The 27,632-nt window shown below is 52.6% G+C and overlaps 1 protein-coding gene across 5 annotated transcripts in view; it reads right to left on the bottom strand.

Annotated features, from left to right (window-relative positions):
* Positions 1–7,966: 7,966 nt before the first annotated feature.
* The window catches only part of ABLIM3 (actin binding LIM protein family member 3), a 110,668-nt gene continuing 91,002 nt past the window's right edge, over positions 7,967–27,632 (bottom strand). The window contains exons 12-24 of one of the 5 annotated variants that reach the window (XM_047858206.1): positions 26,762–26,791; positions 26,157–26,286; positions 25,364–25,462; positions 23,985–24,032; positions 21,844–21,978; positions 20,274–20,338; positions 18,999–19,146; positions 17,699–17,728; positions 17,072–17,130; positions 16,398–16,458; positions 15,665–15,672; positions 15,042–15,122; positions 7,967–10,651 (exon numbers count right to left, since the gene is read on the bottom strand). In XM_047858206.1, the coding sequence (XP_047714162.1) occupies positions 10,538–10,651; positions 15,042–15,122; positions 15,665–15,672; positions 16,398–16,458; positions 17,072–17,130; positions 17,699–17,728; positions 18,999–19,146; positions 20,274–20,338; positions 21,844–21,978; positions 23,985–24,032; positions 25,364–25,462; positions 26,157–26,286; positions 26,762–26,791 (1,008 nt within the window). In that variant the 3' untranslated portion in view covers positions 7,967–10,537. The remainder of the gene's footprint in view (positions 10,652–15,041; positions 15,123–15,664; positions 15,673–16,397; positions 16,459–17,071; positions 17,131–17,698; positions 17,729–18,998; positions 19,147–20,273; positions 20,339–21,843; positions 21,979–23,984; positions 24,033–25,363; positions 25,463–26,156; positions 26,287–26,761; positions 26,792–27,632) is intronic. The other 4 variants (XM_047858170.1, XM_047858189.1, XM_047858180.1 and 1 more) reach the window with 4 other exon arrangements.

Consider the following 27,632-nt stretch of genomic DNA (forward strand, 5'->3'; position numbering starts at 1 on the left):
AAGATACCAAATTTGATCCCTGTGAACAATACCAGGAAGAAAGCTTTCAACTCCCTCGTGCTCTCCCGGTCTTGTGAAAACAAATGATACTCCCCAGTCTCATTCTGAGCTTATCAGGTGGAGCTGGGAAGCCCTGGGAAAGAAAAATTTGTAGGCTGAAGATTCTTTGTCCCAGTGGAAGAAACCTACTGTAGCCTTCTCCCCTGTCACCTTGCTTCTAGGCCTGCTTGCACCATGGCCACCAGAGTAAACATTCCTTGATCGCCCTCCTATCCCCCTTAAAAATATGCGATGGCTCCCCTCTGCCCTCAAGTGCAGAGTCCGAGTTCCTTGTGATGGTATTTGGGGTGCCTTCTGCACTGAGCCCCTTTGCTCAGCACAGATAAGCAGCTCAGGAGATCCCGGCAAGAGCAAGAAAATCCACACATCGGGCGCTCAGACCTGAGATCTTGAACGGACTCTGTGGCCGCGGGAATCTCAGTTCTTCGGTTGGTTCATCAATGCATAGTCTCCTAGTTACTTCTCTCCTGGCCTCTTCCCGCAACCCCCCCCCCCCCCAAGATTGCAAGCACTGTGAGGGTGGGTGCTGTGTCTTACTGCTGGATCCCTACTGCCTAGTGCGGTGCCCCACGTCCGGTAAGTGGTGGTGAGTACTGTGGAGTGAGTCAGTGAAGAATTGCTCGAGGGTGCACGAGACTTCTTTCAGTGCATGTGTCCTGGGGAGGGGAGGGGGTCCCATTTATCCTCTGGGACTGCTTGTTCGCTCCTGTGTTTGCAGAGGGAAATGAGACTGCAGTGGGGTATTCTGCAAGCCGTCCGTCTCTGCTTCCCAGCCTCACTGCGTGCGGCCGTGGGCGTGCGGCCCAGTCTACTGAGCTTCTCCTGGGCTCAGGGCCCCTCTCCCGAGCCTCTTTGTGCAGAGTGAGCCCCAGAGCCCCTTGCTCGAGTGTCTGCCCAGGGCTGGTGGCTGGATGAAAACTTCTCTTGTTCTACTCAGCACAATGTCGCCATTATGGCCCCTACCCAGGGAAATGACACATGTCTGCTGGTCCACCCTGGGCCCCGGAAAGCAGATGGAGAGCCGGGTGGCAGCTGCTGGGAGAAAGAGAAAGAGTTTCACGGATGACACGGTCAGGTTTCTGTTCCAGGGCCCGGGGCTCCTACCTGTGGCCAGGCCACAGGGCTCAGCTTCAGGGCTCAACAGAGCCCAGTTCCCCGGTTGTGTCTGGGGGAAAAGGAGCTTTTGTTTTCGTGCCCAGATGCCGCATGAAGCCTGTCCCCTCTCTGTGGGTCCTTTCTCAAGAAGAGAGCACTCTTGGCTCCTTAAATGAGGCTCACAGACTGAAGCTCCTGAAGGGCCAGGCAGGGGAGCGGTGTGTGTGAGCGGCCCCGGGAGTGCTGGGGTCCGTGGCAAAGGAGAGCACTGTTGTCCCGTCAGAAAGGCCAGTAGCCAGCAACCTGGGCCAGCGTGGCCAGCGGAAACATGGGCCTGGATTGGCCACCGCTCCAGACTTTTCAGGAAAACCCAGAAATCCAGATTTTAGTATAGAGCCTTTTGATTTGGGGCGCCTGGGCGACTCGGTCGGTTGAGCGTCAGACTTCGGCTCGGGTCCCGATCTCACGGTTCGTGGGTTGGAGCCCTGCGTCGGGCTCTGTGCGGGCAGCTTGGAGCCTGCAGACTGTTTCAGATTCTGCGTCTCCTTCTCTCTCTGCCCCTCCCCCCCTCGAACCCCGTCTCTCTCCTCTCCCAAAAATAAATGAATCTTAAAAAATATGAAAGTCTCTTGGTTTAAAAATGTTGGTGATGAATTCCAGGTGTTTTTAAACACTGCAAGATGGTCTTAATTTGGCCGACAGATACCTTTGTGGAACCTTCAGGGAAACGATGGCCTCATGAAGCCTTCTGGAGAGTCTGTCCTTCTGGGTGCCTCCACGCTGAGGGTCCGAGGCGATGCCCAGCCCCTAACACTGCCCCATAGGCTGACTCTCCTCTGAAAGGCTGCCTGTGCCCTGTCTTCACCTCTAGGCTGCAGGCTGACCCCAGGCTGTTCCAGTCCGAAGGGAATTTCTGAAGCCTGGATCCAGAAAAACTTTAGAGCAGAGAGGAACCTGAGAGATTGGCCAGTATGGTCTCTTTCGTAGCCAAAAGAGGGGAAATGACCTTATTTGAAATCACACAAGACCTAAGAGGCAGGGCCAGGAGTGGAGTCCACGACTCCAGACTTGGCATCACCGGATCCACACTCCTGCCCGCATAACTGTCATTCTCTTGCACCTGTGGCACACGCTGGGGAAGAGCGAGATCAAAGGCATGATCTTCAGCCTCTCTGAACCCCCATGGCTCATCTAAAAATCCAACGACAGCTCCCTCACGCGGGGCTTGTGAGGCTTACATGGGACCGTGTATGGAGAGTGCTTGGTGCCTTGCCTGGCACAGGGGAAGGTTCCCCCGATTCCGCCAGCACGCTGTTTAGCGAGGTATTTGTGGCACAGCGGTCAAATTCATGGCCAAATTCGTGGGCTTCAGGGTGACACATCCCTGAGTTTAGGTTCAGGCTCTGCTACGTACAGCTGCGAAATCGTCAATGGATGACTTATCGAGGGCTCAATTTCCTCATCTGTCAAATGAGGTGCTTAACTCAGTGCCTGACCCGTTGTCAGGAGTGCGAGTTATTATTGTAATCAATACGGGTTTCCTCCCAAGAGGCTGTCGGATGCTTGTGGAAGTATTAAGGGACACCGAAATTGCAGCCACACAGCCGGGCTGCCCCCTGCAGGAAGTTTTTTCTAAATCAAACCACTGCAAATGTGGATCAGTCCTGGCAGGTTCTTCGCTGCAAGAACGCCTCATACTCTTAACGTAGGAGCCTTCCAGAACTTCAGCTCCTGTTACCCAAGGGTCTGCTAAGGAGTGGCGTTTTGTATGTGCGGTTAAAAAAATTAAATAGCGCTGCTATTTTGTCAGAAGGGCAAATCGCTGAGGACAATTTCTCCTGATCCAGGTGGGCAAGACCCTGTGAGATAGGCGATCCCACTTCTTCTGTATGACAATAAATTCTTTATGCACAAGAAGGTGTTGGAGACTTGGCTTGAGATGCTGCCGTTAATATTCATTTTCTCGAGGAGCCGGTGTATTGGTCACGTCTGCTTTGGTGGCCAAGTGACAGAATCGCAACTCAAACCAGCCTAACCCAGAAAAGGAATTTATCCACTCAGAGCGGGGCTAGGGGACTGAAGGGGTGAGGCTGGCTTTTAGGCCAGCTCAGATCCAGGAACGCAAACAGCGCATTCACCACTTTGTCTTCATCTCCACACTTGGCCTTCCTCTGCTTAACCTTCATCTATAGGTGGTCTCTCCCAGTCTGTGGCAGAGAAGGTCATGGCGCTGCAGGCCTTTATAGATGGAGATTCCGGCTGAGAACGTCAGGGCCCTTTGCCTGCATTTCCAGCACTGGACCAGAGGGGGCACTGGTAGTCTGGGTGAACCACCTGATCTAGGAATGCGGGAGATGCCCAGCGGTCAAATGCACACCTCCCCTGCAGCCAGCTACTGTACCTGAAGTACGGCATTCTGACCTTACCACCCTGTGAAATAAATGTCATCATTCCTATTTTACAAGCCAGTTCCACATGGTATATTAGTGTGCTAAAGCTGTCTTCACAAAATACCACAGACTGGGGGACTCAAACGATGGAAATTTACTTTCTCACGATTCTGGACACTGAAGTCCAAGCTCAAGGTGCCATCAGAGTTGGTTTCCTCAGAGGCCACCCTCCTGTTGCCTCTTCACATGGCCTTTCCTCTGGCCCCTGCATCCCTGGGGTCTCTGTGTGTGTCTCAATCTCCTCTTCATATAAGGACACCAGTCTACTTGGAGTAGGACCCACCTTAATGGCCTCATTTAAAGGCCCTCCTTTCCAAAACAGACACATTCTGAGCTACTGGGGATAAGGGCTTCAACATCTGAATTTGGGGGGACACGATTCGGCCCAGAACCCATGCTTGGTAAATGGCGAGGCTGAGATTTGCACTGAGGGAGGCTGAGTCTAGTCCTCATGCTGTAATGTCCCTGCTGCAGCTCATGACGGCACCTGTGAGCCCAAAGGCTACACAACCTGGGACCGCAGCGGGAGGGACCGTATCCAACGAAAACCGTCCAAGGTCTGGGAACGTCCCATTGGCACACACCTGGGAACCAGCCAGCAGTACACGAGGGTCTTGGCTCTCTGAGGTGGGCAGGGGCTGGTCAGGCCCTGCTCGATTGTCAAAGAAGCCTGTGTTTGCTTCTCTCTGCAGAGTCTTCTGGTTGCTTTCCCCTTGGTTCCTCAGAGACCACTCATCACGAAGAAACTGAGGGAACACACGTCTCCTTCTCCCCTCCCTCTTCTGTCAAACAGAGCAGTGCTTCCTAAAGTGTGGAATGCAGACTCCTGGTGGCAAGGTGGGACGGATTTATTTATTTATTTATAATTATTTAAAATTTTTTTTAATTAAAAAAATTGAATATAATTTATTGTCAAGTTGGCTAATACAGTGTGCTCTTCGCTTTGGGATAGGGTCCCATGGTTCATCACTTACATACAACACCCAGTGTTCATCTCGACAAGAACCCTCTTCAATGCCCATCACCCATTTTCCCTCCTCGCCCCCCTCATCAGACCTCAGTTTGTTCTCTGTATTTAAGAGTCTTTTATGTTTTGGGGCACCTGGGTGGCTTAGTCAGTTGAGCATCCGACTTCGGCTCAGGTCATGATCTCACGGTTCGTGAGTTCGAGCCCCGCATGGGGCTGTGTGTTGACAGCTCAGGGCCCGGAGCCTGCTTCGGATTCTGTGTCTCCCTCTCTCTGCTCCTCTCCTGCTCACACTCTGTCTTTCTCTCAAAAATAAATAAAGATTTTTACAAAATTTAAAAAAAGACTCTTTTATATTTTGCCTCCCTTTCTATTTTTTCCCCGTCCCTTCCCCCATGGTCTTCTGTTAAGTTTCTCAAATTCCACATATGGGTGAAAATATACATCTTTCTCTGGCTGACTCCTATCACTTAGGATCACACCCTCCAGTTCCATCCACGTTACTGCAAATGGCAGGATTTCATTCATTCTCATTGCCAAGGAGTATTCCATTGTATACATAAGCCACATCTTCTTTATCCATTCATCAGTTGATGGACATTTAGGCTCTTTCCATAATTTGGCTATTGTTGAAAGCGCTGCTGTAAACATTGGGGTGCAGGTGCCCCTATGCATCAGCACTCCTGTATCCCTTGGGTGAATTCCCAGCAGTGCTATTGCTGGGTCATAGGGCAGATCTATTTTTAATTTTTTGAGGAACCTCCACACTGTTTTCCAGAGCGGCCGCACCAGTTTACATTCCCACCAGCAGTGCAAGAGGGTAATGTGGCCCGGGTTTAGATATTACACACACCAACATATTTGAAGAGTTATGAAAGTATTTGAATCTGTATGAAAAGCCAATAACTGGTCCTTAGGCAACCATACTTTCACCGAGAGTGCTTAAAATAGAAATGTCAGGGATGAGTCCTTCAAAGAAACATATCATGTAAATAGCAGTAAGTAAATGAAGAACCTGATGGAACTCAAGAAGGTTGTGTTTGAGTGACTGAAATTTGGGAAACACTTTTGGTCATGGGCATGGATGTCACCTTACTTTGTGACCTGATTCATCTGCACACATGGCCCTAATTTGCCCTGAGGACTAACTCTGAGTGTGTGTGTGTGCGTGTGTGCATGTGTGTGTGTGTGTGTGTGTGTGTGTGTGTGGCTGCAGGCCTTTGGTTTCTCTTGCCTGTGCTCCTGTGCCAATCACCTTGGACCAGCCCAGGTCAGGAGGCAAGGGGGCTCCTGGGTGGTAATGAGAGGCTGGCCCTCGTCTTCACAGCTTCTGGATTTTATTTATTTAGTCTCACTCCAGGGCTTTCGAGTGGCTTGATAGCAGCTCATGGCTGTGTATATCAGCAGGTGTTTATCATTGTGTGGTCAAGACTTTTAGCAACTTGAAGTCTGATGCAAAATGAAGCATTTAAAACCTCATTCCACACGGGGTATTACCGGAGCGGGCACAGTTACGGGATGTGAATTACTACGAATTTTAGCAGACCTTTTCCCTCCTTGAATTTCAAGCCCTTCTCCTCCACGTTTGGCTCTGTTCAGCGGCCGGCTGCAGCCGTTGACACCTTCCGCAGCCCGGCCCATGTTTCTGTTCCAGGTGCCTGTGAAGGTGAGCTGGCTGCTTGTCCTGATCTGCTTAGATGCTAGGTGGGCCGGTTCCCGTGGCAGCAAAATGCGGCCATTGTATTGACTTTAACTCTCACGTTTTGCGATTTCTGTGCCCCCCCCCTCCCGCCTTCCTTAAGTTCTGCTTTATTAATGTAAGGTTGCCCCCCAGTGTTCAAAAAGGTCATGTGCATGGGGAAAAGGTTTCCTTCTAGAACTTCAGAAAGTCTGGCACAAATGTGTTGCATTTGTCCATAAAACCCTCACCATGTGTGTGAATCACCTGGCAGTCTTATTAAAATACAGATGTGTATTGAGTAGGTCGAGGGTGCAGCCTGCCATTCTGCACTTCTCACATGCTCCCAAGGTGACTCCGGTGCTGGGGTTGGGGACCACACTCCAAGTAACAAGGCTTAGAGTGATTTTCCCTGCATCTCGTCAGTTAATAACCACAGTGCAAGCCACAATCTCCACAAAGCCTGAATGGATGAGAGGCATCCTTTCTGTCTCCCTGTGTGTTCTCGCCCCTGCCTGCCTTCCCACCTCTTCTAAATTCATTCTCCCCTTCATTCATACCTCTCTGTCTTCACTGGAACATTTACTTCCTCAAATACACCAAACTCTCACCGACCACAGTGCCTTTGCTCATGCTATCCTCGGTGCTTGGGAACACTCCCACCTCTCTTTTTCCCTTGGCTCCTTCGTTTTCATCCTTCAGCGAGTCCGTGAAGTGAGTTCCTCTCTGCCTCTCTCTCCAGTATTCTACTTGTTGTGCAGTAGCTATCTCTGTGTGCCGTCTGTCTCTGTTACTTATGTACAGTCTGTCCCCTCCTCTAGACCAGAGCTATATGACACTCCACACTGCCTTACGCACTGGTGAGTCTTAAGTGCTCTTGCCTCCCAGCAGACGCTCAGTAAGCATTTGCTGGGCGTGTGTGTAGGCGGGGAGCAAAGGGGCATTCTTCAGCGTCCTTTTGCACATTTGAGCCACCTGTCTGAAGGGGCTGTGGTGGGCACGATACTTAGAAGAATCATAGAATGAGAGGTCAGGAAAGGAGATACTTTGAAGCCACGTCTCATCTTGAGAGATGTCAAACATGAAAGAAGTGTTTCCCTTAGGACAGGAATAGGAAATATAGTGGAAATAGCAGTGAGTCTAACATTTCTTAAACAGAGTTATGTCAAATTAGCTCATGACACGCTGGATTAAACAAAGGTACTGCAGGGCTCTGAGGGACTTTTGGCAATGTGCCTTCTGAGTCCCTAAGGCGAGGGACAGTGGCTGTGGCAGGGACACCGTGATTCACTCGCCTAGAGGCCCTTCCTTGTCTCCCCCATCTCTCTTCTTTCTCGGCACAGCGCCTGCCACCCACTATTGAGTCTCAAAAGGCCCAATACATGACTTCCCAGCCTTCTGTGCAGCAAGGTCATGGACCTGTTCCTTAGTCCTGCCAAAGGGACCTGAGAAGTCTCCTGAGGACTCCTGGGATAGCTTTCTGATCAAAAGAGACACATAAAGAGAAATTTCTTTCCTGTTTTTTGATGTGATCGTATGAAGACACGATGCCTGGAGCCACAGCAGCCTTTTGTAAACATGAGGGGTCACATCTGGGGACAAAAGCCACTGTACCGAGGATGGTGGAAAGGACAGGTGAAAAGAACCTGGGCCCCCGACGGCATCGTCAGACTGCTAAACTGATTTCCTGCCATGCAGGGCAATATGCACTCTCATTAAGTCACTCTTCAGAAGGCGCTCCTTACTTGTGGCAGAAAACATCCTGACTGCTAAGCGCGGCTAAGCTGGTCTAAGCCCCAAAAGGCTGGACTTGGCTCCTGGCTCCATCACGGTAATCATGTGTCCTCTTGAAAGCTGCTTCCTCATCTGTGAGATGGAAATAATTATTATTTCCTCCCTCCTGGGTTGTTACAGAGGCTGACTGACATGACATGAGGCATATACGAGGCATCGAGACTGGCACACTGTTGGTACTTACTAATGAACTATTGTCATTATCGTTATTTTTTGGATCACGGACCTGTAGTTGTTGGAACATCTTGTACCATCTTGCAGGACCCCACGTTCTGCAGGAAACAATCTGGGTGATGCTTACGTTGTCAAATTTTAATGTACAGAAGGAGAAACTGAGGCCAAGGGACAGCTGCTCTCTAGACTCTTTTATTTTGGAACATGTGCACGATCGGTCTCTTCCCATATCACACATTTCCACTCACACTGGAAACAACAGGACACAGGTCTGGGTTGAAATTATGTGCTTTTATGGGAAACAGAAAAACCCAACAACGATAACAAAAGCCCTTCAGTCTCGCCAAGTTCTCAACCAGTGATAATGAGGCAGTTTCAATGATTGTGTCTGGCTGGGGACATTTCTAAAGGGTCGGGACAGTTGAAATACACTGGCCAAAAAGAGAATTGCAGAGAGGGTTGATGTTTTAAGTGAGAGTACGTTAGACCTCTTTTTGGCCCCTCATCCCATCACCCTTTCAAGTCATAGTCTCTTCTCAGTTTACAAAGATCCTTCCTGAACTTTGCTCAAATGCGATCTCTTCCAGAAAGCGTTCCTTGGTCTCCACCAACTGCATCTACCTTTTCAGGAATGCTACAAACATGCTCTCGTGCCATCTCCCATCACTTCCCGCCTTACAACAGTCACGTTTGAGTTCATGCCTGACGACACCCATTGTTAGTAGGCATGCCCCCCACCCCAGCCCAGATCCCGTGTTTCTCATCTTGGTGTTCCCATCTCCTTCCCTTATTCCGTGCTCTGTATACAGCAGGTGCTCAGCATCAGCAGGTGCTCAGTGAGGGTTTGCTGGACTGAAGTCAGTTCTATATTTGCCACGTCACATCACCAGCCTCTTGACAGTGATAATGGTTATTCTCACTTCTTCGTCTTTCCTCCATGACCTCAGAGTGATCTAAATCAAGGCATCTCCAAGAAGGAACAGACCCACCAAACATCACCAACTTGGGGTCAAAGGTTTGGGGAAGGGAGGAGAGGAGAGAAGCTAAAGTTAAGCTTTTACTCTTGTTCAGGAAGGAAAGGGGGCAGGGAAGGCAGCCACTGGGGAAGTCCAGGGTGATCGTGAGCAGTGTTGGCCAATGCTTCATTCTGGAATTCTATAAGCAGCGATTCTTCCAAAGGTTTCCCCAATGAGACATGGCCAACCTTGTAGTGGGAGCCGATGACTGGTGGGGGCTGGTTTGGTTGCCCTTTTAGCCTAGGGACCAGCAGGGGTAGACCAGGAAGCTCTCTCTGGGACATGGCCTGTCCGATGTTTAGAGGGGTATTAGAGGTTGTCTGTCTAGTTGTACTGTTGGAGCTATGATGGGAACATTAGCCCTGTGGTGTGTTGAGTTGTCAGGCACATTGATTGTAGTAAGGCCAAAGAATACAGGCTGCAGTACTGGGCCTCTCTTCCAAAGGGGGGAAGGGTCAGGAGGCGCTGGGAACAGTGGGGGTGAGAGGAGGGTCCCAAGAGGTCCTGCAGCTCCAATTCTAACAGGTGCCCTGCTCTGGCTCCTGCTTCCAGCTCCCGCGTCTTCCCTCGTCTCCGCGTCAGGGCCAGGCAAAGGGGCCGGTTGCAAGTGGCGGAGGGAAGGGAAGTGCCTTTTCTTCCCCTACCGTGAGACTTGGACAAGGGAGAGGTTAGGATCAAGGACAGAAGGAGGAGGACTGAGGAGCTGCAGAGAGGCCAAGGCCCTATCCACTTCTGTGTGCTGCTGTATCGAGTAGATCCGAGGCCCACACTGCTAAGCGCATCACCCCCAGAGAGCACCGAACTCTTAATTGGAGAGGTGGAGAAAATTCTGCACGGGCTCTCAAAGGCGCTCAGGGACTTAGGGAGATCGCTGTGGCTCCTCCCATGGGAGGGCCCCTCTGGGGCCAATAAGGTGTGAAAACTCCATGGTCAGCATCCACCCTGGAGACTGGGGCAAGAGCCGAGAAGCAGAGAGAAGAGAGACTTCTTCAGGCACCTCCTTAGGAAGAGAGTTGGACCTTGGGGGACTCAGGTTAGGGACAGATGTTTCAGTATAAAAAGGATCCCCAGCAAAAGGATGGGAGTCCCCTCAAATCCCTTCCCAAACCCCAGAGCACTTAGAAAAGAGAGAGTAAGGAGCATAAAAATATCTCGATGACGTGGGCTTGCCTGACAGTACAGAAAAGCAAGTCTCATGGCAGGCAGTGTGTCCCATTACACAAGAGAGGATTATACCGAGCTTCAGTATAGAGATTTTACATATATCTTTATATAAATGCATATATATTTATAGAGCCTCTGCCTAGAACAGCCGGGCTTGCTTCTTCAGTTCATTCCTCTTCCAGAGGGCCAGCCGGTCAAACTCAGAGATGGTCATGCCGAAGACCTGGTAGAACTCCTCCTGGGACAGGTGGCGCTGAAATAAGGTGGGAGGGGACAGAGAGGGAACGCTTGAGGATGTGAGGTGGAGGCCGGGGGCAGGTGCAGGCAGAAGCGGACCCTGTGCGTATCCTCTGGGCGTGCTGTGCTTGGCGCAGTGTGTGACCCACAGGGGTGTGGGCTGCGTAGATGTCAAATGGCAGACCGTGTGCATGAATGCTTCCTCAGAGGGGCTTCTGTAGCTGGTCTGGAGAGGCCCCCCCTGCCCAAGACTCAGTGGGGATTCTATACTTCACCTAAGCGCCTCCTCTCCATGCTTCGTGGCTGACCCCACCCGCCCGCATCCTGCTGCCTGCATTCTGTGCCCCAGGGGGTGTATGGATGAACGCTATTCCTCCTTCCTTTGGGAGTAAAAGAGGGGCATATCCAAGACTTTAGGGTGCACTTCCTCTTATTAATATTTTTACAGACGATCCGGAAGGCTGTCCCTCAGGCCGGTCAATGAAAAAAACCTGCTGTTCCCATTTCCCCACCCACCGAATTGTCCTTTCGTATCTGTCTTATATGAAAAGAAATAGGTCACATAATGAAACATGGTTCTGCATTCCTTAGCCGGTTGCCCCCCTCCTTTCTGCCTCCCCGACCTCTTGCCCTTCCAAGCAGCCTGGAAAGCCGATACATTGTCAAAAGCTTTCAGAGTTAGAAATATATGGCACCTGAAATGTGGCAACGTGTTAACAATTCCTGCATTTAGGTGAAAGGTAGAAGGATGTTCATTTTACTCTTCTTGCAACTTTTCTGGAGGCCTGAACTTTTTCAAAATAAAATTTAACATTATGTTTGAAGAGAGAAATATCTGGCACATATCCTGCCTGAAAACTTACTGGAATCACTGAGATGCCCTGTCGGTCGCCATGATGTTAGCTAACTGAAGACTGAAGGAGAGATTCACCGAGAATTCTGCATACAGCCACGCAGTAATTAGCCAATTCCCCGCCTATGTGAACTAATATTTTGGCCACATTTCCAGATCTTGAGGCAAAGGTCATTTTGATATTTTTGATCGATAATATCGGTTGCTGGTGACTCTGAGCTGATGTTTCAATATGTAACAATATTTAACCACCCCAGCAACCCCTTGCATTGCATTTCTGTTATGCTCAATACGCATCACTGTATGATCGCCCCCATTTTTCTCACTGAATCCTTCCAACAACTCTGAAAAACAGAAATTATTTCTATCCAGTTGAAAGATGAGAAAACCAAAAGTCAAACAGTTAAAATGACTAACTCGGCCGAAAGGGAGGGAGGGCAGGTGGGAGGGAGGCCGGGGTAAGCAGCAGAGCGGAGACCGAAGGCTAGGCTTTCCGATTCCAAACACAGTGCACGATGTTGCCGCCTTGGGCAACCCCATCACAAATTCATAAGTAATCCTTTCTATTATGGAAAAATTTCAAAAATACTCAAAAGGGAGGAAATCACAAAATGCGTACATCTATGCCCATCAGCCAGATTCAACAGTTATCAAGGGTTTGTTATGTTTGCTTCATCTTTTTTTTTTTCTGAAGTATTTAAAGCACATCTTAGACACTGTATCAGTTCATTCCTATGTGCTGCAACACGTATCTCCCCTAGAGATCTCAAAACATCTCAAAGCCTACCGGACATCTTCTTTCCTAAAAACAGTTCACAGTACTTCCTCACAATCACCTAATACCTGTCCATAAGAAAATGCCCCTAATGGTCTCAATAATGTCTTCTTGTTGTAGTTTGTCTCTTTGAACAAAGGGGCCAACGGCATCCACAAATCACATGTGGTTCTTAGGTCCCTTCAGTCTCTGTGGGGCCAGACAGTGCTTTCTTTTGTCCATGCTGTTGACTTGTCCATAGTTGTCCCACCCACACTCAAGTCAGTGCTGAGAAATGATGTGGATGTGAGGGATTTCTCTTCTCAGTTCCTTCTACAGTAAACACTTAAGGGAACTGTAATTTGACCTCCATCTGTTTTGTTGTTGTTGTTGTTCTTGTGGAGGGTGATGGCTATGGTTGATTCCCTAGTTCATCTTCTCTGCTGTGCCCCCAAATCTTTTTTATGAGTCTCCATGTAAAGGAATGTCAGACTCAACTTGAGAACATGCTGGGGGAGACTGAGGCTCTCCCGCTCCCCCTCTGTGAAGGACCAGCTGCTGCCCCCTTTCTTTTTTCTCTTCATGTGTCTGTCACATGGTGGGGGGGTCTGGTCCTCATTTCATTTGATTTCATTTCCACCTCATCCTCTTCCCTGTGCTCATGTGACCCAGCCACACTCACCACCTGCTTTCCTCACCTGTGATAGGGCCTTGGCAGTGGCTGTTCCCTCTGCCAAGGATGCTCTTCCTCCTCATATAAGTGTGGCTAACTAAATGGTTCACCTATTTCAGGTCTTTGTTCAGATGTCACATTTGCAGCGAGATCACTCTGACCACCCTATTTAACACTGCAACTTACCTCTCCCTCTAAACCCCAATTCTACGCTGTCCTTTCACCTCTTCCCTCAGCCCGGTTAGTTTCCCATGTTCCAGATCATTTATTTATTATTTGTGTCATTTAGTGTCTGTCTCCTCATGCGAGAACGCCAGCTCCAAGGGGGGAGGGGTCCCTGTTTTGTTCACTGGTATACTGCAAACCCTGAGAACAGGACCTGGCCTATATAATAGACTTTCAGTAAGTATTTTTTGGGGGAATGACAATCTGCACTCTGAGCTCCTCGAGGAGCTCTTCAGTCCGGAGGGGACTCGGGCAGTGTTTGTAGCCCTGTGGTCTCAGCTCGGGCTCCATGTTAGACATCCCTGGAAGCCTCTCTGATGCCTGAGCTCCTTCCCCAGATTGCGATCGAATTGGTCTAGGCTGGGGCGTGGTATAGTTGTTTTTAAGAAGCTCCCTGGATGATTCTTAGGGCAGGGTGAGCTTCCTTGATCAGAGCTTCTGGGTATCCTGGAGGATGTACGAGGGCAATTGGTCCTCTAGGATGAACCAGGTTCCAGAACCTCATTTCTATCCCTGAATGCTGGCTCCACTGAGCTGCTGTGGGAGCTGTCCCCTTCAGCACCAGCAGCCACTCACTGCTACAGTAAAGGAGGCCCTCGTAAAAGTGGGGATAATCACATCGCTAGGCTGCTAGCCCAGCACGCTGGAGTTGGAAGGACTCACAAAACTTCCTGGCCTACTCACATTCCCCTCCCTCTGTCCCAAACCTTTATTCTGGGCGAAACCTCGGCAGTCAGTTGAAGGGCGGTTGATATGCTCATCCCAAGGGCTGTTGAACCTCCTTTCTTAGAAGCATTCAATTCCACAAACATTTTCCAGTACTTCCCCTGGTCCGAGCCCCATGGTAGAGGACTGACTGCCTCTGTCAGGCAGAGGAAACAGATAGTTCGTTGCTCTGATACAAGAGAGGGGAAGAGCTGCTTGATCTGCACTCTGGACACAGGGCTGGGGGGGGGGGGGGCTGGGGGAGGGGTGAGGGACACATCCTGGGAAGGTCTGGGGGGCTCTGGACATGGGCATCATCACTATGGGGGGCCCTGAGGAGTCAGGAGGCTGGCAAGATGGGAAGGGCATTCTAGGAGAGCGAGAGGCAGGGAGACGCACAGTGGAAAAGGGCAGTGTGCTCCTGGATCGGGGCCCAGGGACTGGAACGCCAAGCCAAGTGGAGGAGACTGCTGGAAAGTCCGATGCCACATTCAGGCTGGCCTCTGTGCTTTGTTTATGCTGTTCCTCTGTTCATGATGCTCCCTCCCCCCCTCCACCCATCCAACCTGCGCCTTCAAAGTCCGTCCGCCCAGGTCACTGCCAGACTCTGTGCCAAGGGCTCTGTGTATAGTGTCTCACTTACTTCCGCTGGCACCTTGCGGGGAGCACCATGATTGCCCCACTCCACAGAGGAGGAAACTAAGGTTTGGAGAGGCTGTCACTTGGCCAAGCTGTCTTGCTGAGGGATGATGGCAGGGCAAGGGCTGCACCCGGAGTCTGACGTGAGACCACCTTATGCTTTTGCCTTCTACACAGCGCTGACTCCCCCATGCTCCCCACCCAGAGCACCGGTTTTCTGTACCATCCTGCAGAAAACCAGTGCTGTGTTTCTTCTTAGCAACCAGGCAGCAGGCCCCTGAGAGCAGGGACCAAATCTAGCTCTTGTCTTAAGTCGACAGAAGCATCAGCGGGAGACGTGCTGAAGTTCTGCACCACAGATGCTCATCGGATTGGGAAGGCAGCACAGAGCGTTTCGACCTGGGCTCAAGGAACCAGGCTGGCATCCCTGCGTTTTCAACAAGCTGTGCGACCTTAAAGCTTTTCATTTTCTGCCTGCCCTCTCGAGCTGGGTTAGATCAGGCAACTTCTGGAATCCCTTCAAACCCAAAGGCGCCTGCTCCGTTTTCTATACTTACCTCTAAACGCGTCCGGTCCACATCCTTGGGCAGTCGATTTCTTCCTCTTGTGGTCACCAGCAGAAGTTCATAAGGGTAGATCTAAGGAGAAAAGACAGGGTGGGGGGGGGTGGGTTTCCAGGTCAGGTGAAGGTTTTAGGCTTATCCCTTCAGCCGCATGTTGTGTCTGGGCTCCCTCCTCTCCCCAGAAAGGGCCAGTGGTTAAAGTCTGGAGGAAGGGCTGGGTCTGTTCTTGGAGTTGCCTGACGGCCTCAAGGCACCTTCTCCCCAAAGGCAAAACCTGAATCCCCTAATACTGCTAAGAATAAGCTTGGTGGTGTTTGACATAAATTGGCACAAGGCCTCCTAATTGTAAACGTCTCAGGTCTCGTGATTGGCAAGCCTCCAGAAAGTCTCCGAGGCCCACAAGGAACTGTCTGATTTCAGTGGGCAAAAGACATAGGGTAGGATTCGGGGAAAGCTGGCCAGGGAGGGACCGGATATGCCGGTCTCAAGAGGACCCTTGAGGTTATTTATTCGATGTTCCCTTCCCTGCATAGATAGTGCGGTCATCCTCCTGCTGGCCCCCAATGGAGCGGCTCCCAGGGTCCCAGAGACCCCCAGGGTCAACGCATCTCCTTTACCTTGTACTCTGTAGAGAGAAAAGAGACACACACAAAATGGAAACACATTGGTTTTTGCTTTGCACCACTACACTGGCCTCTGTCTGAGAGACCCTGTCCTTGTTGAATTCAGCCCAAATCAAGGCTGGCATAAACGTAAAGGATTGGCTAGAGATGGGGGTTGGGCTGATCCAGAGATAGGGTTTTCGACGAGAAGTGACTTTTGAGATAATTAGAACAGAAAAAGGAGGAGATTGTGAAACACATGGGCAAGATCACCTATCTTCCAGAGGAATCCTCCCGGGTTTTGGTGCAGCCTCGTCCACCTGCCTGAGCCCGCTTGTAGGAATTGCTGGGGGCTGGCGGGAGAGCATCGCTGGCAGAGAGCATGAGGCTCATGGAATGTTCGCTGGGAACAATGTGCATTTGGCTCCGAGAGTTTCCCTCCCCCCCCCCGGGGCTGGCAGGCAAGTCTAGCCGAGCAGTACTGGGACGACAGCATTCTGCAATGGCTCTGGGAACCCAGATGGGACAGATGGCCTGGAGATCACCCAAGGCCAGGGACTTGAGAGGAGGAGGGAAGAGGAGGGGAAGAGGGAGGGAGTGGGAAGGGAAAGGGAGTGTGGGAACTCGGGGTTTGGACAGAGCCCAGAGTAGGGCCAGAATCTGTAGTGATCCTTTGCAGAAGGTGAAGACACAGTTACGAGCAGTGCGTCCAAAGCTGCTGTGGGTCCCAGGACGGGGTGGCACTCACCTCGCATGCCCCAGTTGACGGCATTCATGCTGTCATAGTGGAAGAGGTCTGCGCTGGGTGTCTGCAGGGGAGATAGAGCGAGGGCTGGCCTGAGCGAGCTCACTGCTGCCTCCCTGGGGCCATTACCCACCTCCAGAAAATGGCCTGGGGCTGATGGGACATGGCCTCAGAGAAGCCCCAGTCTTAAGTCACGGGGACCCACCTCACTGGCACATCCCTGGTGCCTAGGCGCAGCACGTAGTTAGGCACCCTATAAATATTCATTTCTTGGTGAACTACATTCCCTGCCTTCTCTCACTGCTCAAATACCGCTCTTCCTATGAAATCTGTCCTGGCAATTCTATTTAAAATTGCAAATTGCCGCCCTCCCTCCCCAAGCTCCCAATCCCCCTCATCCTGCTCACTGTTTTCCTCCCCACCCTCCCCCGCCATAGCACTCACTACCTTCTACAGCCTATATAGTTTGACTTGCATACTATTTACTACTTGCTTTCTGTTTCTCTCTACAAGAATGTAAGCTCCAACGAGCAGGGGTCACTGATGTATTCCAAGCACCCAGAGGAGTACCCGACGTATGTAAAAAGCTTTCCATAAATATCTGTTCCGTGACCCAATGTCTAGGCTCCGGAATTGTTAACATCTTGGGGGCAATGTCTCAGCACGGCCTCTCTTACCCTGTGTAGCCCATTTCTTCGGTAGGCAGGCAGGGAGGCAGATTTGGAGATGAGGGGGTCTGAAAAGAAACAGCCGAACAATTACCAGGAGTCCCAAGCCAGGGGTCCCTCTCCTTGAGGCTATCTGGCCTCTGCTAATGGCCAATACTGTGGGAAGCGGGAAGGAAAGGGGCCACCGGCTCCTCCCCCTGCTCTGCAGACTGGCAGCTGACTCAGGGATGCCTCCCCCGGCAGAATTCCAGGGTCACCTGAAGCACACGTGCACAGTCTTCTGGCCTCACCCTGCACACACCTCCCACGTGTACGAACCTCCCGTGACGAACCCCTGCGTCCTGGCCACCGGCGGCTCTGGACGCAGGCTCTGGATTTGGAGTTGGGCTCAGAGCCCAGACAGGCAGGCTCTCGTGTGGGTAGAAGAGACGCATGCTCTTCCTTTCTCTCTGGGGGCTACTGGGCACGGCAACTTTGGTTCCAGAACCAAAAACTGAGGCCTACATCTGACAAACACGGTGGGGTGGGCTATTTGAGTTCGGGATCGTGTTGGGACATCACAGCTCCGGGGGACCCGCCTCCAGCTCTGGCTCTCACAAGACACGACAGGCTGAAGGGAGGGCAGGCAGAACATACCGCTGTCAGCCAGGTAGTGTGACCGAGGGGCTGCAAGAAAGAAAAGCCAGAAAGCCGTGTTCGTGGGGGCAGACGGACACGGTGGAAGGTTCATGGGGACAAACAGACATGGCTCCCATTCCTGGGCTACCCTGGCTGGTGGGGAGGAGGGGCCTCCTTCACCACCTCTCTTCCCACTGGTCAGTTTTCAGTCGCTACCCCTGCCCCGCATGCCCCCTCCCCCGCCCAGCACCCGGTGCAAAGCGGGTGCTCTGTGACATTTGCTGCCCAGAGGCCACTGGACGGAACTGCGTTTTGAGCGACTCTGGCGCACTGCACAGAACCCAGAGCCAGAGGCTGAAAACACTGCCCCTTGGTAGTCAAACAGGGAAACAGGCACATCGATTTATCCTGGCTCTGCCACTGGCCGATACCTAACTGCTACAAGTTACTTAATCATGCTTTGGTTTTCTCATCGTAAAACAGGGAGGGGTAGCGTCTCCCGTATGGGGTTACTGTGAACAATAAATGATATACGATGATTCCATAAGGTATTAGCCCGGTGCCTGTCACCATACAAAGCACCAAGTAAAACTGACTTTATCACCTTCACCACCACCGCCATCTCAATCTCGCCTAAAGTCGAGGTGCAGCAGGGAAAAGAGGGAACAGCTTATGGCCTTGGAGTCACTCTGACTTGGGTCCGACCCCACTTGGCTCTGTCACTTACAGGCTTGTGAGTGGCCTTGGGCAAGCAGTAAGCTCAGGTCTCTCATCTATAAAGTGGGTGATAATAATCCCTCGACATTGCCAGTCTTTGTGAGGACCAAGAGTGATAATGTATTTACGAGTGGCGGGCATAGGGGATTATCCATTAAATATTGAGTGGAGATAGGATTTCCCAGCAAGACTGACTCCCACAGGGGTAAGGGAGGGAGGGAAGCATGTGTGTGTCCAGGAACAGGGAGGAATTTACAATGAGAGGATCTCTGGGCAAAGTGCCTGCTCCAAGGTTCTTCTTGTTTTCTTCCTGTGATGGGAGGCTTACTACCTCAAGAGGCAGTCACTTATATCGTTGAGCCATTCGGGCTATTAGGAGACATTTCTCTTTGCGCTGAGTCTGACCGAAAGTCACAGCTTCAGACGCCCCAGAGAAACAAATGCCCGCTCAGGGCAGAGCATGGTCTTACTTAGTGCCCCAGACAGCACCTCACCAAGTGTGCATTCTAGACCCAGGCAAGGTCATAAGGAGTTTAAGATTCATTCAGGGAGTTGGAAGGAAGTGCCCCCACCCCCCACAGACTTCCAGGGCGGTGCTTACAGCCATTGAGGGACATGTCATAGCCAGCTGTGTGCAGGGCCTCCCGGCTGCTGGTGGAGCTCCGGGGTGGGGTCCAGGGATCCGCGTAGGAGCTGGACCGGGCCTTCATCTCCTCCTTCAGAATCAGCCGGCCAATTCCACTCTGGAGCTGGGTGTGGGGGAGGGGCGAGATGGAGTCAGAAGGAGGCAAAGAACACTGAGCCGGAGCAGGCTTGGGGAGAAGGGTGGGTGACTGGATTCTGGTGAACCTCTGTCATTTTTGCCTTCCCCAAACCCCGCACCCCCTCCTCGCAACCCCGCAGGTTCATTTGGGACTTCGTCCCTCTCCCACAAGCAGTGCCGTGGTCTGGGGATGGGGAGGGGTCTCCGGTGGAGGGCACTGGAAGTGGGCCTGGCCAACGGCACGTGGACAGATGGCTCTAGCTGGGCCAGCGAGGGCCTTCCTTGGGACTCTTGTCACTGGCACCCGTGTCTTTTTAAAAAAATTGTTATAGAGGTGACATTCACATAACACACAATTAAACATCTTTATCTAGTTCCGAACATTGTTTATCACCCCCCAAAAAGACCCTGTCCCTGCTTCCCTCTCCTCCTGGGCCCTGGTATTCACGAGTCTGCGTTCTGTCTCTGTGCATCGACCTGTTCTGGACATCTCCTAGAAACGGGATCATCCAACGGGTGGGCTTTTGTGACTGGCTTCTTTCACTAAACATACGGTTTTCGAGGTTCATCCACATGGTGGCCTGTATCATTACGTCATTCCTTGTTGGGTCTGAGTAACATCCCATTGGACGGGTACACCGCGTCTTGCTTATCCATTTGGGCAATGATGGACATGTGGGTGGCGTCCACCTTTTGGCTATCGTGCAAAGTGCGGCTAGGAGGATCCATACACGTGCGCTTGTTCGAGTCCCAGGTTCCCATTCTTCTGAGTAAATTACCCAGGAACGGAATTGCCAGCCTTTCCCTGGTGGCTGCACCCCTTTCCATTCCCACTGGTGGCACGTGAGTATAACCTGCCTGAGCACCGGGGCAGCGCAGACGTGAGCCAGCACAAGAGAAGGGAGAGACAACCTTCCTATGGCAATTAGTTGAGCGGCTGGATCTAGTCATACCGGAAACTCCCCCTACCGTTTGACTTTTTTGGTTATGCAAGGCTGTATGTCTCTTTTCTTTACCATAAGTGGGTTTGAATTCGGTTTCGGTCCCTGTCAAATGAAAAAATCCTCAGTAACATACCGCCTAGGCATCTCACCCAGGGGGTAGCCTGCTCACCTTGTGCATGCTGCGGTCAAAGTCGTCTTCCTCTCCTCCAGATGAGAACCTTCTGGCTCGGGGCACTGACAAAAGACAGCTAGGATCAGCTCCCACGTGTGTTCCCCACTCAGCCTGCCCCCGGCAGAGGGCCCAGAGGGACACAGAGCCTCGACAGGTGAGGGGTTTCCTTTCAGTCCGCCACTTTGCAGCCGAGTGACCCCGATGGAGTGTGGGTCTCCTGTATGGGAAGGCCCAGCAGCCCTTCCCATTCTTGGCCATGAAGGGCAGGTGAAGCCAACTGCCCAAACACAGCCAATGAGCCTCAACATTGGGATTTTTCTTGCTGCTGGCGGGAGAGAGAAGCCCTCTTTCTGCCAAGGATAGGCCTGGGAGAGCCTAGACCTGCTGGAGTTCATCCTGCCATATGATAAGGGCAGACCCGGCCTGAGAACGGAGCCACCCCGGGAATAGGACCAGCCCCGATGACGGCCATTCACCTCTGGATCCAGCTGTGCCTCAAAAACTTTCACTCTCATGACCCAGAAAATCTTTGCTTTGGCTTAAGCCATTTGGAGTTTTTTTTTTTCCCCTCTTTTTGGGTTTATTCTTTTGTGGTTGCAATGGTCTAAGATCCCTCTGCCCGCCCCCCATGCCTGCCCAAAACATGTAGCTCTCGAAGATCGCTGTCTGCTTTAGGATGTAGTTGCTTGTGTCTTATCTCCTTTCCCAAATGGAGAATTTTTTGAGGGCAAGGCAGGGCCCATCTCCGAGCTCCCATGAAGCTTTGCTCAGAATGGACATTCAGTCAGTAAAGGTATGCACTGAATCAAAATGGAGCTTGATGACAATGTGCCCCCATGCTTCATGGGTGGGGACCCATCTCCCCAGCTGGAGATGTCTGACCGGGTGGGATGGCGCCATCAGGACCCCCTGCCAGGGTAAACTCCCTTTTCTATCTTCCGAACCATTTTCCAACCCACAGCCAAAGTGGTCTCTTAAACACACACATCTGATCCTGTCACTCTCAATGGTTTCTTACTGTTTAGGATAAAGACCCACATCCTTACCTCAATGCACAAGGCCCCATGGGATGTGGTCCCTCAGCCCGCACCTGCTTCCCTCCCTCTCTGGCTCCAGGTTAAGCTGACAGCCTTTCCTTTCCTCCAGTGGAACTTGCCCTCCCACCTGGGGTCTTTGCAGATGTCCTTCTATACCCTGCTGGCTTATGTCCTCCCCACTCTTCCTGTGGCAGCTGAGTATCTGCTTTGAGAAGGTTCCATCACGTTCTAGACTGGACTGCACGGCGCCTCCCACTCGCTCCTCTACCTCCGTGTATCACCTCCCGTACATCACTTCCCTCTCCAGCGGGGACCTATGTCTCCTCCATAAAGGCAAGAACCTGGTCTATTTTGCTCCCCGTTGACTCATTAGGGCCCAGGCCTGACCTTCAATACATACATACATTCATACACTTGCCGAATGAATAAATGAACAATTGTGTGAAGGAGTGGGCAACCGTCCTAGCCCCTCTGTGTCCCTGGCACAGGTCACAGGGCTCTGGTCCAGGCTCCTCTGTGGGGCGCGTTACCTTTGGGGGACCCATGGTAGGTCCAGTACTCAGACTCTGCAGCATAGTAGGGGTCTGGTGAGTAGGCTGGACTATACTTGGAGGCCTGGCTGATGTCTTCACTTGTTTTGCTTTTGGTTGCTGTTGACAAATCGCCTGCAAAGGACCCAAGGAGAGAGCTTCAGGGAGGCAGAGTGTCCTGGAACAGTGTACTATATGCTCTTTTCCTGCCTCGGCCAGGCTCCAGCCTGGGGGAGGGAGGTCACTCTGACGCCAGGGTCTAGGACATGGAGCATCAGAGCTGGAAGAGCCCGCAGGCCAAGCCCCCTCATGTTACAGTTGGAAATCTGAACACCAAAGAGGGCAAGGGGCTTACTGAAGACCACACAACAAGTAGACCAGAACGGGACCAGACGCCTGCCCAGGGCTCCTGCTACCACATTTCACAGACTCCCAGGGCTGCTCCCAAGAGAACACTAAGGCTGTGGCTCCTCCAAGTAAGATTAAGCAGGTCCCAGGTGATCCCATGTCCCTACCTTCCTCAGCCTCTAGAAACCTGCCTTGTTTTGTATTTGAGCCATACGTAGGGTGGGAATCACCAACCAGGGCCACGTGCTGCATATCAGATTTCCCCTCCCACTAAAATGCCACATCTTGCTTGGGGAGACTCTATGGCCCAGAGAAAGAGCACTGCACAGGGTTCAACGATGCTGGGTTCTGGCCCCAGCTCTGCCACTTAACTAAGCTGTAACACTGGGCACCTCTTGCCCCTCTCTGCCTCAGTTTCCTCATCTGTAAGTATCAGAATTGGTCTTGCTGGGTCAGGTGCCATCCGGCTTCAAGCTTCCACAACATGGACGATCAAACCTACTGCAGCCACAAAACCATCCAGGGCAGTGATTTTAGCACAGCCCAAAGCCTGGCAAGAGACCGACTAGGGCGGAGAGAGAACTGGAGACACAAGTGAGCCCCCATGATCATCTCAGGAAGAATCGATAGGGACTATCCCACGCCCTGTGCAGTCAGAGCAGCAGAGCGTCCTGGGATCAGCCCCTTGCCAGCTCCAGCCTGCGCACCCTCCCCCAGCAGCACTTGCTTCCAAAGCTTGCAGATTCTCTTGAACTTGGGTCCTGGGCAGTCCCTCCCATCTCAACTGATGTCATTGAGCCTTTTCACGTGCCTTCTTATCCCTACAATCTACCTCCACCCCAAACGCCTCCTGCGTCTGCTCTGGTGCTGAGCCCAGCTGGAACATCTTACAGTCCCGAGGCGTTTGAGACCCCGGGGGCCTGTTCTGGACAAACTGGCTTTGTCAGGGTTGGTACGTTTCTGTGGCCACTCCGGATGCACGGCTTGTCATCCACAGCCACACATAGATATGCATGTGCTCACAGAGTCACCTGGACCCCAGCCCAGCCCCCTCCGAAACTGAGGAAATTGTCAGGTCTCAGCCTAGAGCCATGATTTATATTTGTATCGCCCCTCCACCAGCTCAGTGAGCTCAGATCCCAGTCCTGGGCTACCTCCACCTGTTTCCATCTTCCTCCAATTCTGTACCCCGCCCCCTCTGTTACCCCGGTAGCCTGTGGGCATGTGAGGGTGATACAGGGTACCAGTTGCCCCTGTGCATCCTCAATGCAAAGGGCGTGCTTCATCGGCTGAGGCTCAGTAAACGCGTTTGCAAGAAGGAACAGGTCTCAGCGATGCCTGACTTCTCCTACGGGAGTGCAGGTAGGAATCCTGAATGGAGCTCGTTATGGTGTGGGTTCCTAGGTCACACTCTCGGTATTTCTAATAAGGAAGTCCAGAGCAAAGGAGGGACCAGGGCATCTGCTCGAGTATCCATGCCTTGGAGTGCATGCTCCCAGCGCATTTGAGAAGGGTTGCTCTGGCCATGGAATTTAGGACACCAGACAGCAGGGTGGTGGGGTTGGAAAGTAGGTGGTAAAACATTTAGGGGACACGAGAGCTTCCTTGCTCTTTTGAAATGACACCAAACTCCCCCCCAGTATCACCTCAAGTGATTGGGGGATAGCCAACAAGAAGGACAGAACTGCAGCCCTGCGTGCGTCCCTCCACGTGGCCCCAGCAGACCATCTGCACTGATGGTGAATGGCCCCGCCCCTTGCCTGACCACGCCCTCTCCGTCCGACGGACCGTACCATGCCGTTTGTAGATCGGGGGTTTCCGGTAGATGTTACTTTCTCCAGCTGCCAGGCCGACCCAGAAGGGACCAATGGGGAGAGGAGAGACAGAGAAAGAGAGAAAGACGGAGAGCGGAGGAAAGGAGACAGCAGTTGGTCAGCTGATCTGAGAACGAAAGACAGTCAGCGTCTTTCCCAAGGGTGCACCACCTTTCCCCGGTGGACGTCCTCTTTCAAAACTCAGTTTCCAACCTCAACCCGGGAGGTTCTAAGAAAGGTGAGGGAGGGGAGAGGAATGGATGGATTCTAATGGTGCGGAAGAAGGGACGCGGGCTCGAGTGGTGGGCATGCAGGCAGGAGGCGGCGCGTGCTCAGCAGGACCCCATGCAGGAAGGTGCCCCCTGCCTCCACCCTGCGGCCACGCCTCATTCCACGCACAAGTGCCCAGAATGCTTCAGCACGATCGCCCTCCCACTCGCTCAAAAACAGACAGGATGGGACCTTTCCCGGGCAGTGGAGAAAGGTACAGATGAAACAGCAGGATGAGCTCCTGGGGAAAAGCGAGTGGGGAGTAAACACCTGAGCTCAGAGTTGGGAGACAGGGTTGAGGCCCGGCTCTGCTGAACTCTGGGCAAGACGCTAAGTCAGACCTACAAGGTCACCGAACCCCTGCCTTCCGCTTTATCTCCTATCACTCCCCTCGCCGCTCACCACTTCCAGGCACGCTGGCCTGCTGCCAGTTCAGTGTTTCAGGGCCTTTGCACTTGCCGTGCCCTCTGCGCGGGACTTTTTCCCTGAGATCTTCAATGGCTGGCTCCTTCTCATCTTTCCCCACCCCAGTCACTCTACCGCGGTGCCCTGTTTATTACGTTTACTGCACATATCATCTACCTGAAATTACCCTTTTACTTGTTTACTCTTTTACTAAATTTCTTTCCACATATAAACACCATGAAGGCAGGACCTGGGCTGGTTTGAGCACATTTGCAACCTCAGGGCCCAGAACAGTGCCTGGCTGTATAGAGAGAACAGAGGCTCAGGAAAGCTAAGTAACTGGCCCCAGCTCGCAGGCTTCTAAGTGGTGGAATCAGGATTCAATCCCAAGAGTTTTGATGCCAAAGCCCAGGACTTCCAGCATGGTTACTGCCGGGTCCCGGCACAGCCCTCAGACACTCGAGGCACTTCTCCGGCTGCTTCGTGGTGGTCTTGATCAAGGCTGGCTCTGTCAAGTGGGTGGCCCAAAGCCCATGGGCGAGTCGGGACTGCAGGGTGGGTTAGTGTGGGTAGCTGGTTAGGGAGGGTCCCCAGGAACCGGCTTCTCTTCGCTGCCGGTGCAGGGAGCCCGGCGTCCCCATGGAGCATGCACCCGTGCTGGGAATTCCGGGCTGGCAGCCTACCTGGGATGTGAAAGTGCTTGGGAGCCTGGTAAGAGGTCGGAGTGGAGGACCTCACATCTAACTGGCTATGGTATGGAGAGCTCCGGCCACTCTCGGGCCCTGGAGCACGCAGGCAGTGGTCCCCAGAAAGAACAGAGGCACAGAGAAAACAGGCATTAACGCGGTGGCAGTTAAGGCAGCAGTGACGTGATGACAGCAGGGATGGCAGGGAGGGGCTGTGCTCTCATGCACCGTGTCTGCAGAAACAGGCTGGACCCTGTTTTCTTGCCTCACCCCGAAGTCAGATTTTGTGGTTGTAAGAATCAACTCCACTGAGCATCAGCAAGGTGACTTTGCACCTCTTAGCTCCCCACCACCCCTCTTGATTACTTCTTTCCTTCGTCCAAGCACCTGCTTCACCCCTAACCTCAAGGTGGACGTGGATGGCCTGACCGGAGGGGGTAAGGCTGGGCCTGTTTCTGGTCCTCTGGCTCTACCCTCTGGATGGGGCAGGCCAAGGCCAATGGCAAAGGAGTCTTCTTCCAGCCAAGGCTGCTGGGATGCCTGCCACTTCTCTCCTGGCAGCTTACCACCCGCCTTCCTGTTGCTTCTCAGCCCCTTCTCTCCCCCTGCTAGAGGCATCTCAGTATGGCCCAGCTGGTCACCTGGGTGTGGTCACAGACCCCCAGAGGGCTGTGCTGTGACGGAGATCTGGGGCAGGGGCCCTGTGCCGTCTCTGCAGCTGGCGACAGAGCCGGCCACTGCGTTGTCCCCCGGCTCTTCTTGTCCCTTTGGGGGCTTCCCCCTTCCTTACCAGAGCGGTAGTAGTGGTGAGGCGAGCGGGAAAAGGTGGGAGACATGCCCTGCCGGCTGTAGGTGGGGGAGTCGATGTATCCTGGGCTGGAGGCCCTTCTCTGTCGGAGATCCAGGCTCTCGTAGATGTCCTGGGGGAGGAAGTGGGCCGTGAGCAAGGCCGGCGATGCGGCAGGCCTGTGGCTCAAGGGTCTAGCAGGCAGGTGGGGGAGGGACATGGAATCTAGGATTCTAGGGGATCCAAAATTCATGGTGCTGCCCTTCTGAATACAGAGGCCCCCTCCCTGGGTTACACACATGACCTGAGACAAGTTTTTGGGGCCTTCACCCATCACTCTGTCCCTTGAACAGAACCCGTAGGTCACGTGCCTGGAATCCTGGCCAAGGATCAGAGGAGCATCAGGGAGGCCCTCTCTGGGTAGAAGGGGTGCACCCTCTACTGTTTATGCCGCAGCCACTTCCTCCAGATCGTGCTCCTAAGTCTCCTGTCTGTGCCGTGGTTGGGGAGCCCCCCAGGGGGCTGGGGAGGGGTGAAACCAGTGGTCGGCTTGGTCAGCATAAAGGGACACAATGATATAAAAGGTCTTCCTGAACCAGCTCGGTTACCTGGGAGTAGGGAGATAGTGTTCCCAGCGACTTAGAAGCGAAGAGTTTGAAGGCCATGGTGGAAGGAGCAAAGGAAAAGAGGGGAGGGAGAGAGGAAGAGGGTTAAGTAGCACAGCAGAGGCCGGCCTGCAGCTGCTCCTGGGCCCCCTCCCCAGACAGCAGGTGCACTTAGCATACGGGGATACCAGCAGTGCCCACAGAGAGCAGGAGACCCAGAGACGGTGCGGTCCTTCTACCAACGGGAAACCAAGGCCCAGAGAGGGCATGGGGTGGTTCCGGGCCTCTCGGGTACGACGTGGCAGGGTCTTCGCTTGGACCCAGGCTTCTCCACCACAAGCTCAGAGCCATTTCCTGACCCCTCCTTGTCCTTCTACCAGTTCACGACCCTCTGTGGTTCATGACAACAGGGTGCAGGGCGGGGCACCCAAATGTAAGGCCGACTGAAGGCCAGGCCGCGGCCATCAACGTGGGAGCTGGGTTGGAGGGTGGTGTAGCAGACTGGAGATGAGACATCCCATCCTGCAGAGGGCGCTGGCCGCTCAGCCCGTGGGACACCTGCTCAATGTGAACACAGCTCCTTAAGTTTCCAGGACAAGTCAGAAATGCAGGTTGTTATGTGAAATCTCTCCGTGTGTCAATATTGGCAACTGATTTGCATTTTCAAAAGATACTTTGTGAGTGAAACAAAACAGGTCTGGAGTTGGCTTTGGCTCGTGGGGCCCAGGGAGCCATTTCTGGCTTCAGGAGCATCAGCTTCTACCTGACACTTGGTCCCCGGTTCCCGGTTCGTATTAGAGGCCCAGAGAGTCTCGGCATTGGGCTGTCCAACCAAAGAACCCTAATCCCTTTAGAGAGGAAGGGGTGGGGACAA

Source organism: Prionailurus viverrinus, chromosome A1, assembly GCF_022837055.1.
Source record: "Prionailurus viverrinus isolate Anna chromosome A1, UM_Priviv_1.0, whole genome shotgun sequence".
Lineage (NCBI taxonomy): Eukaryota > Metazoa > Chordata > Mammalia > Carnivora > Felidae > Prionailurus > Prionailurus viverrinus.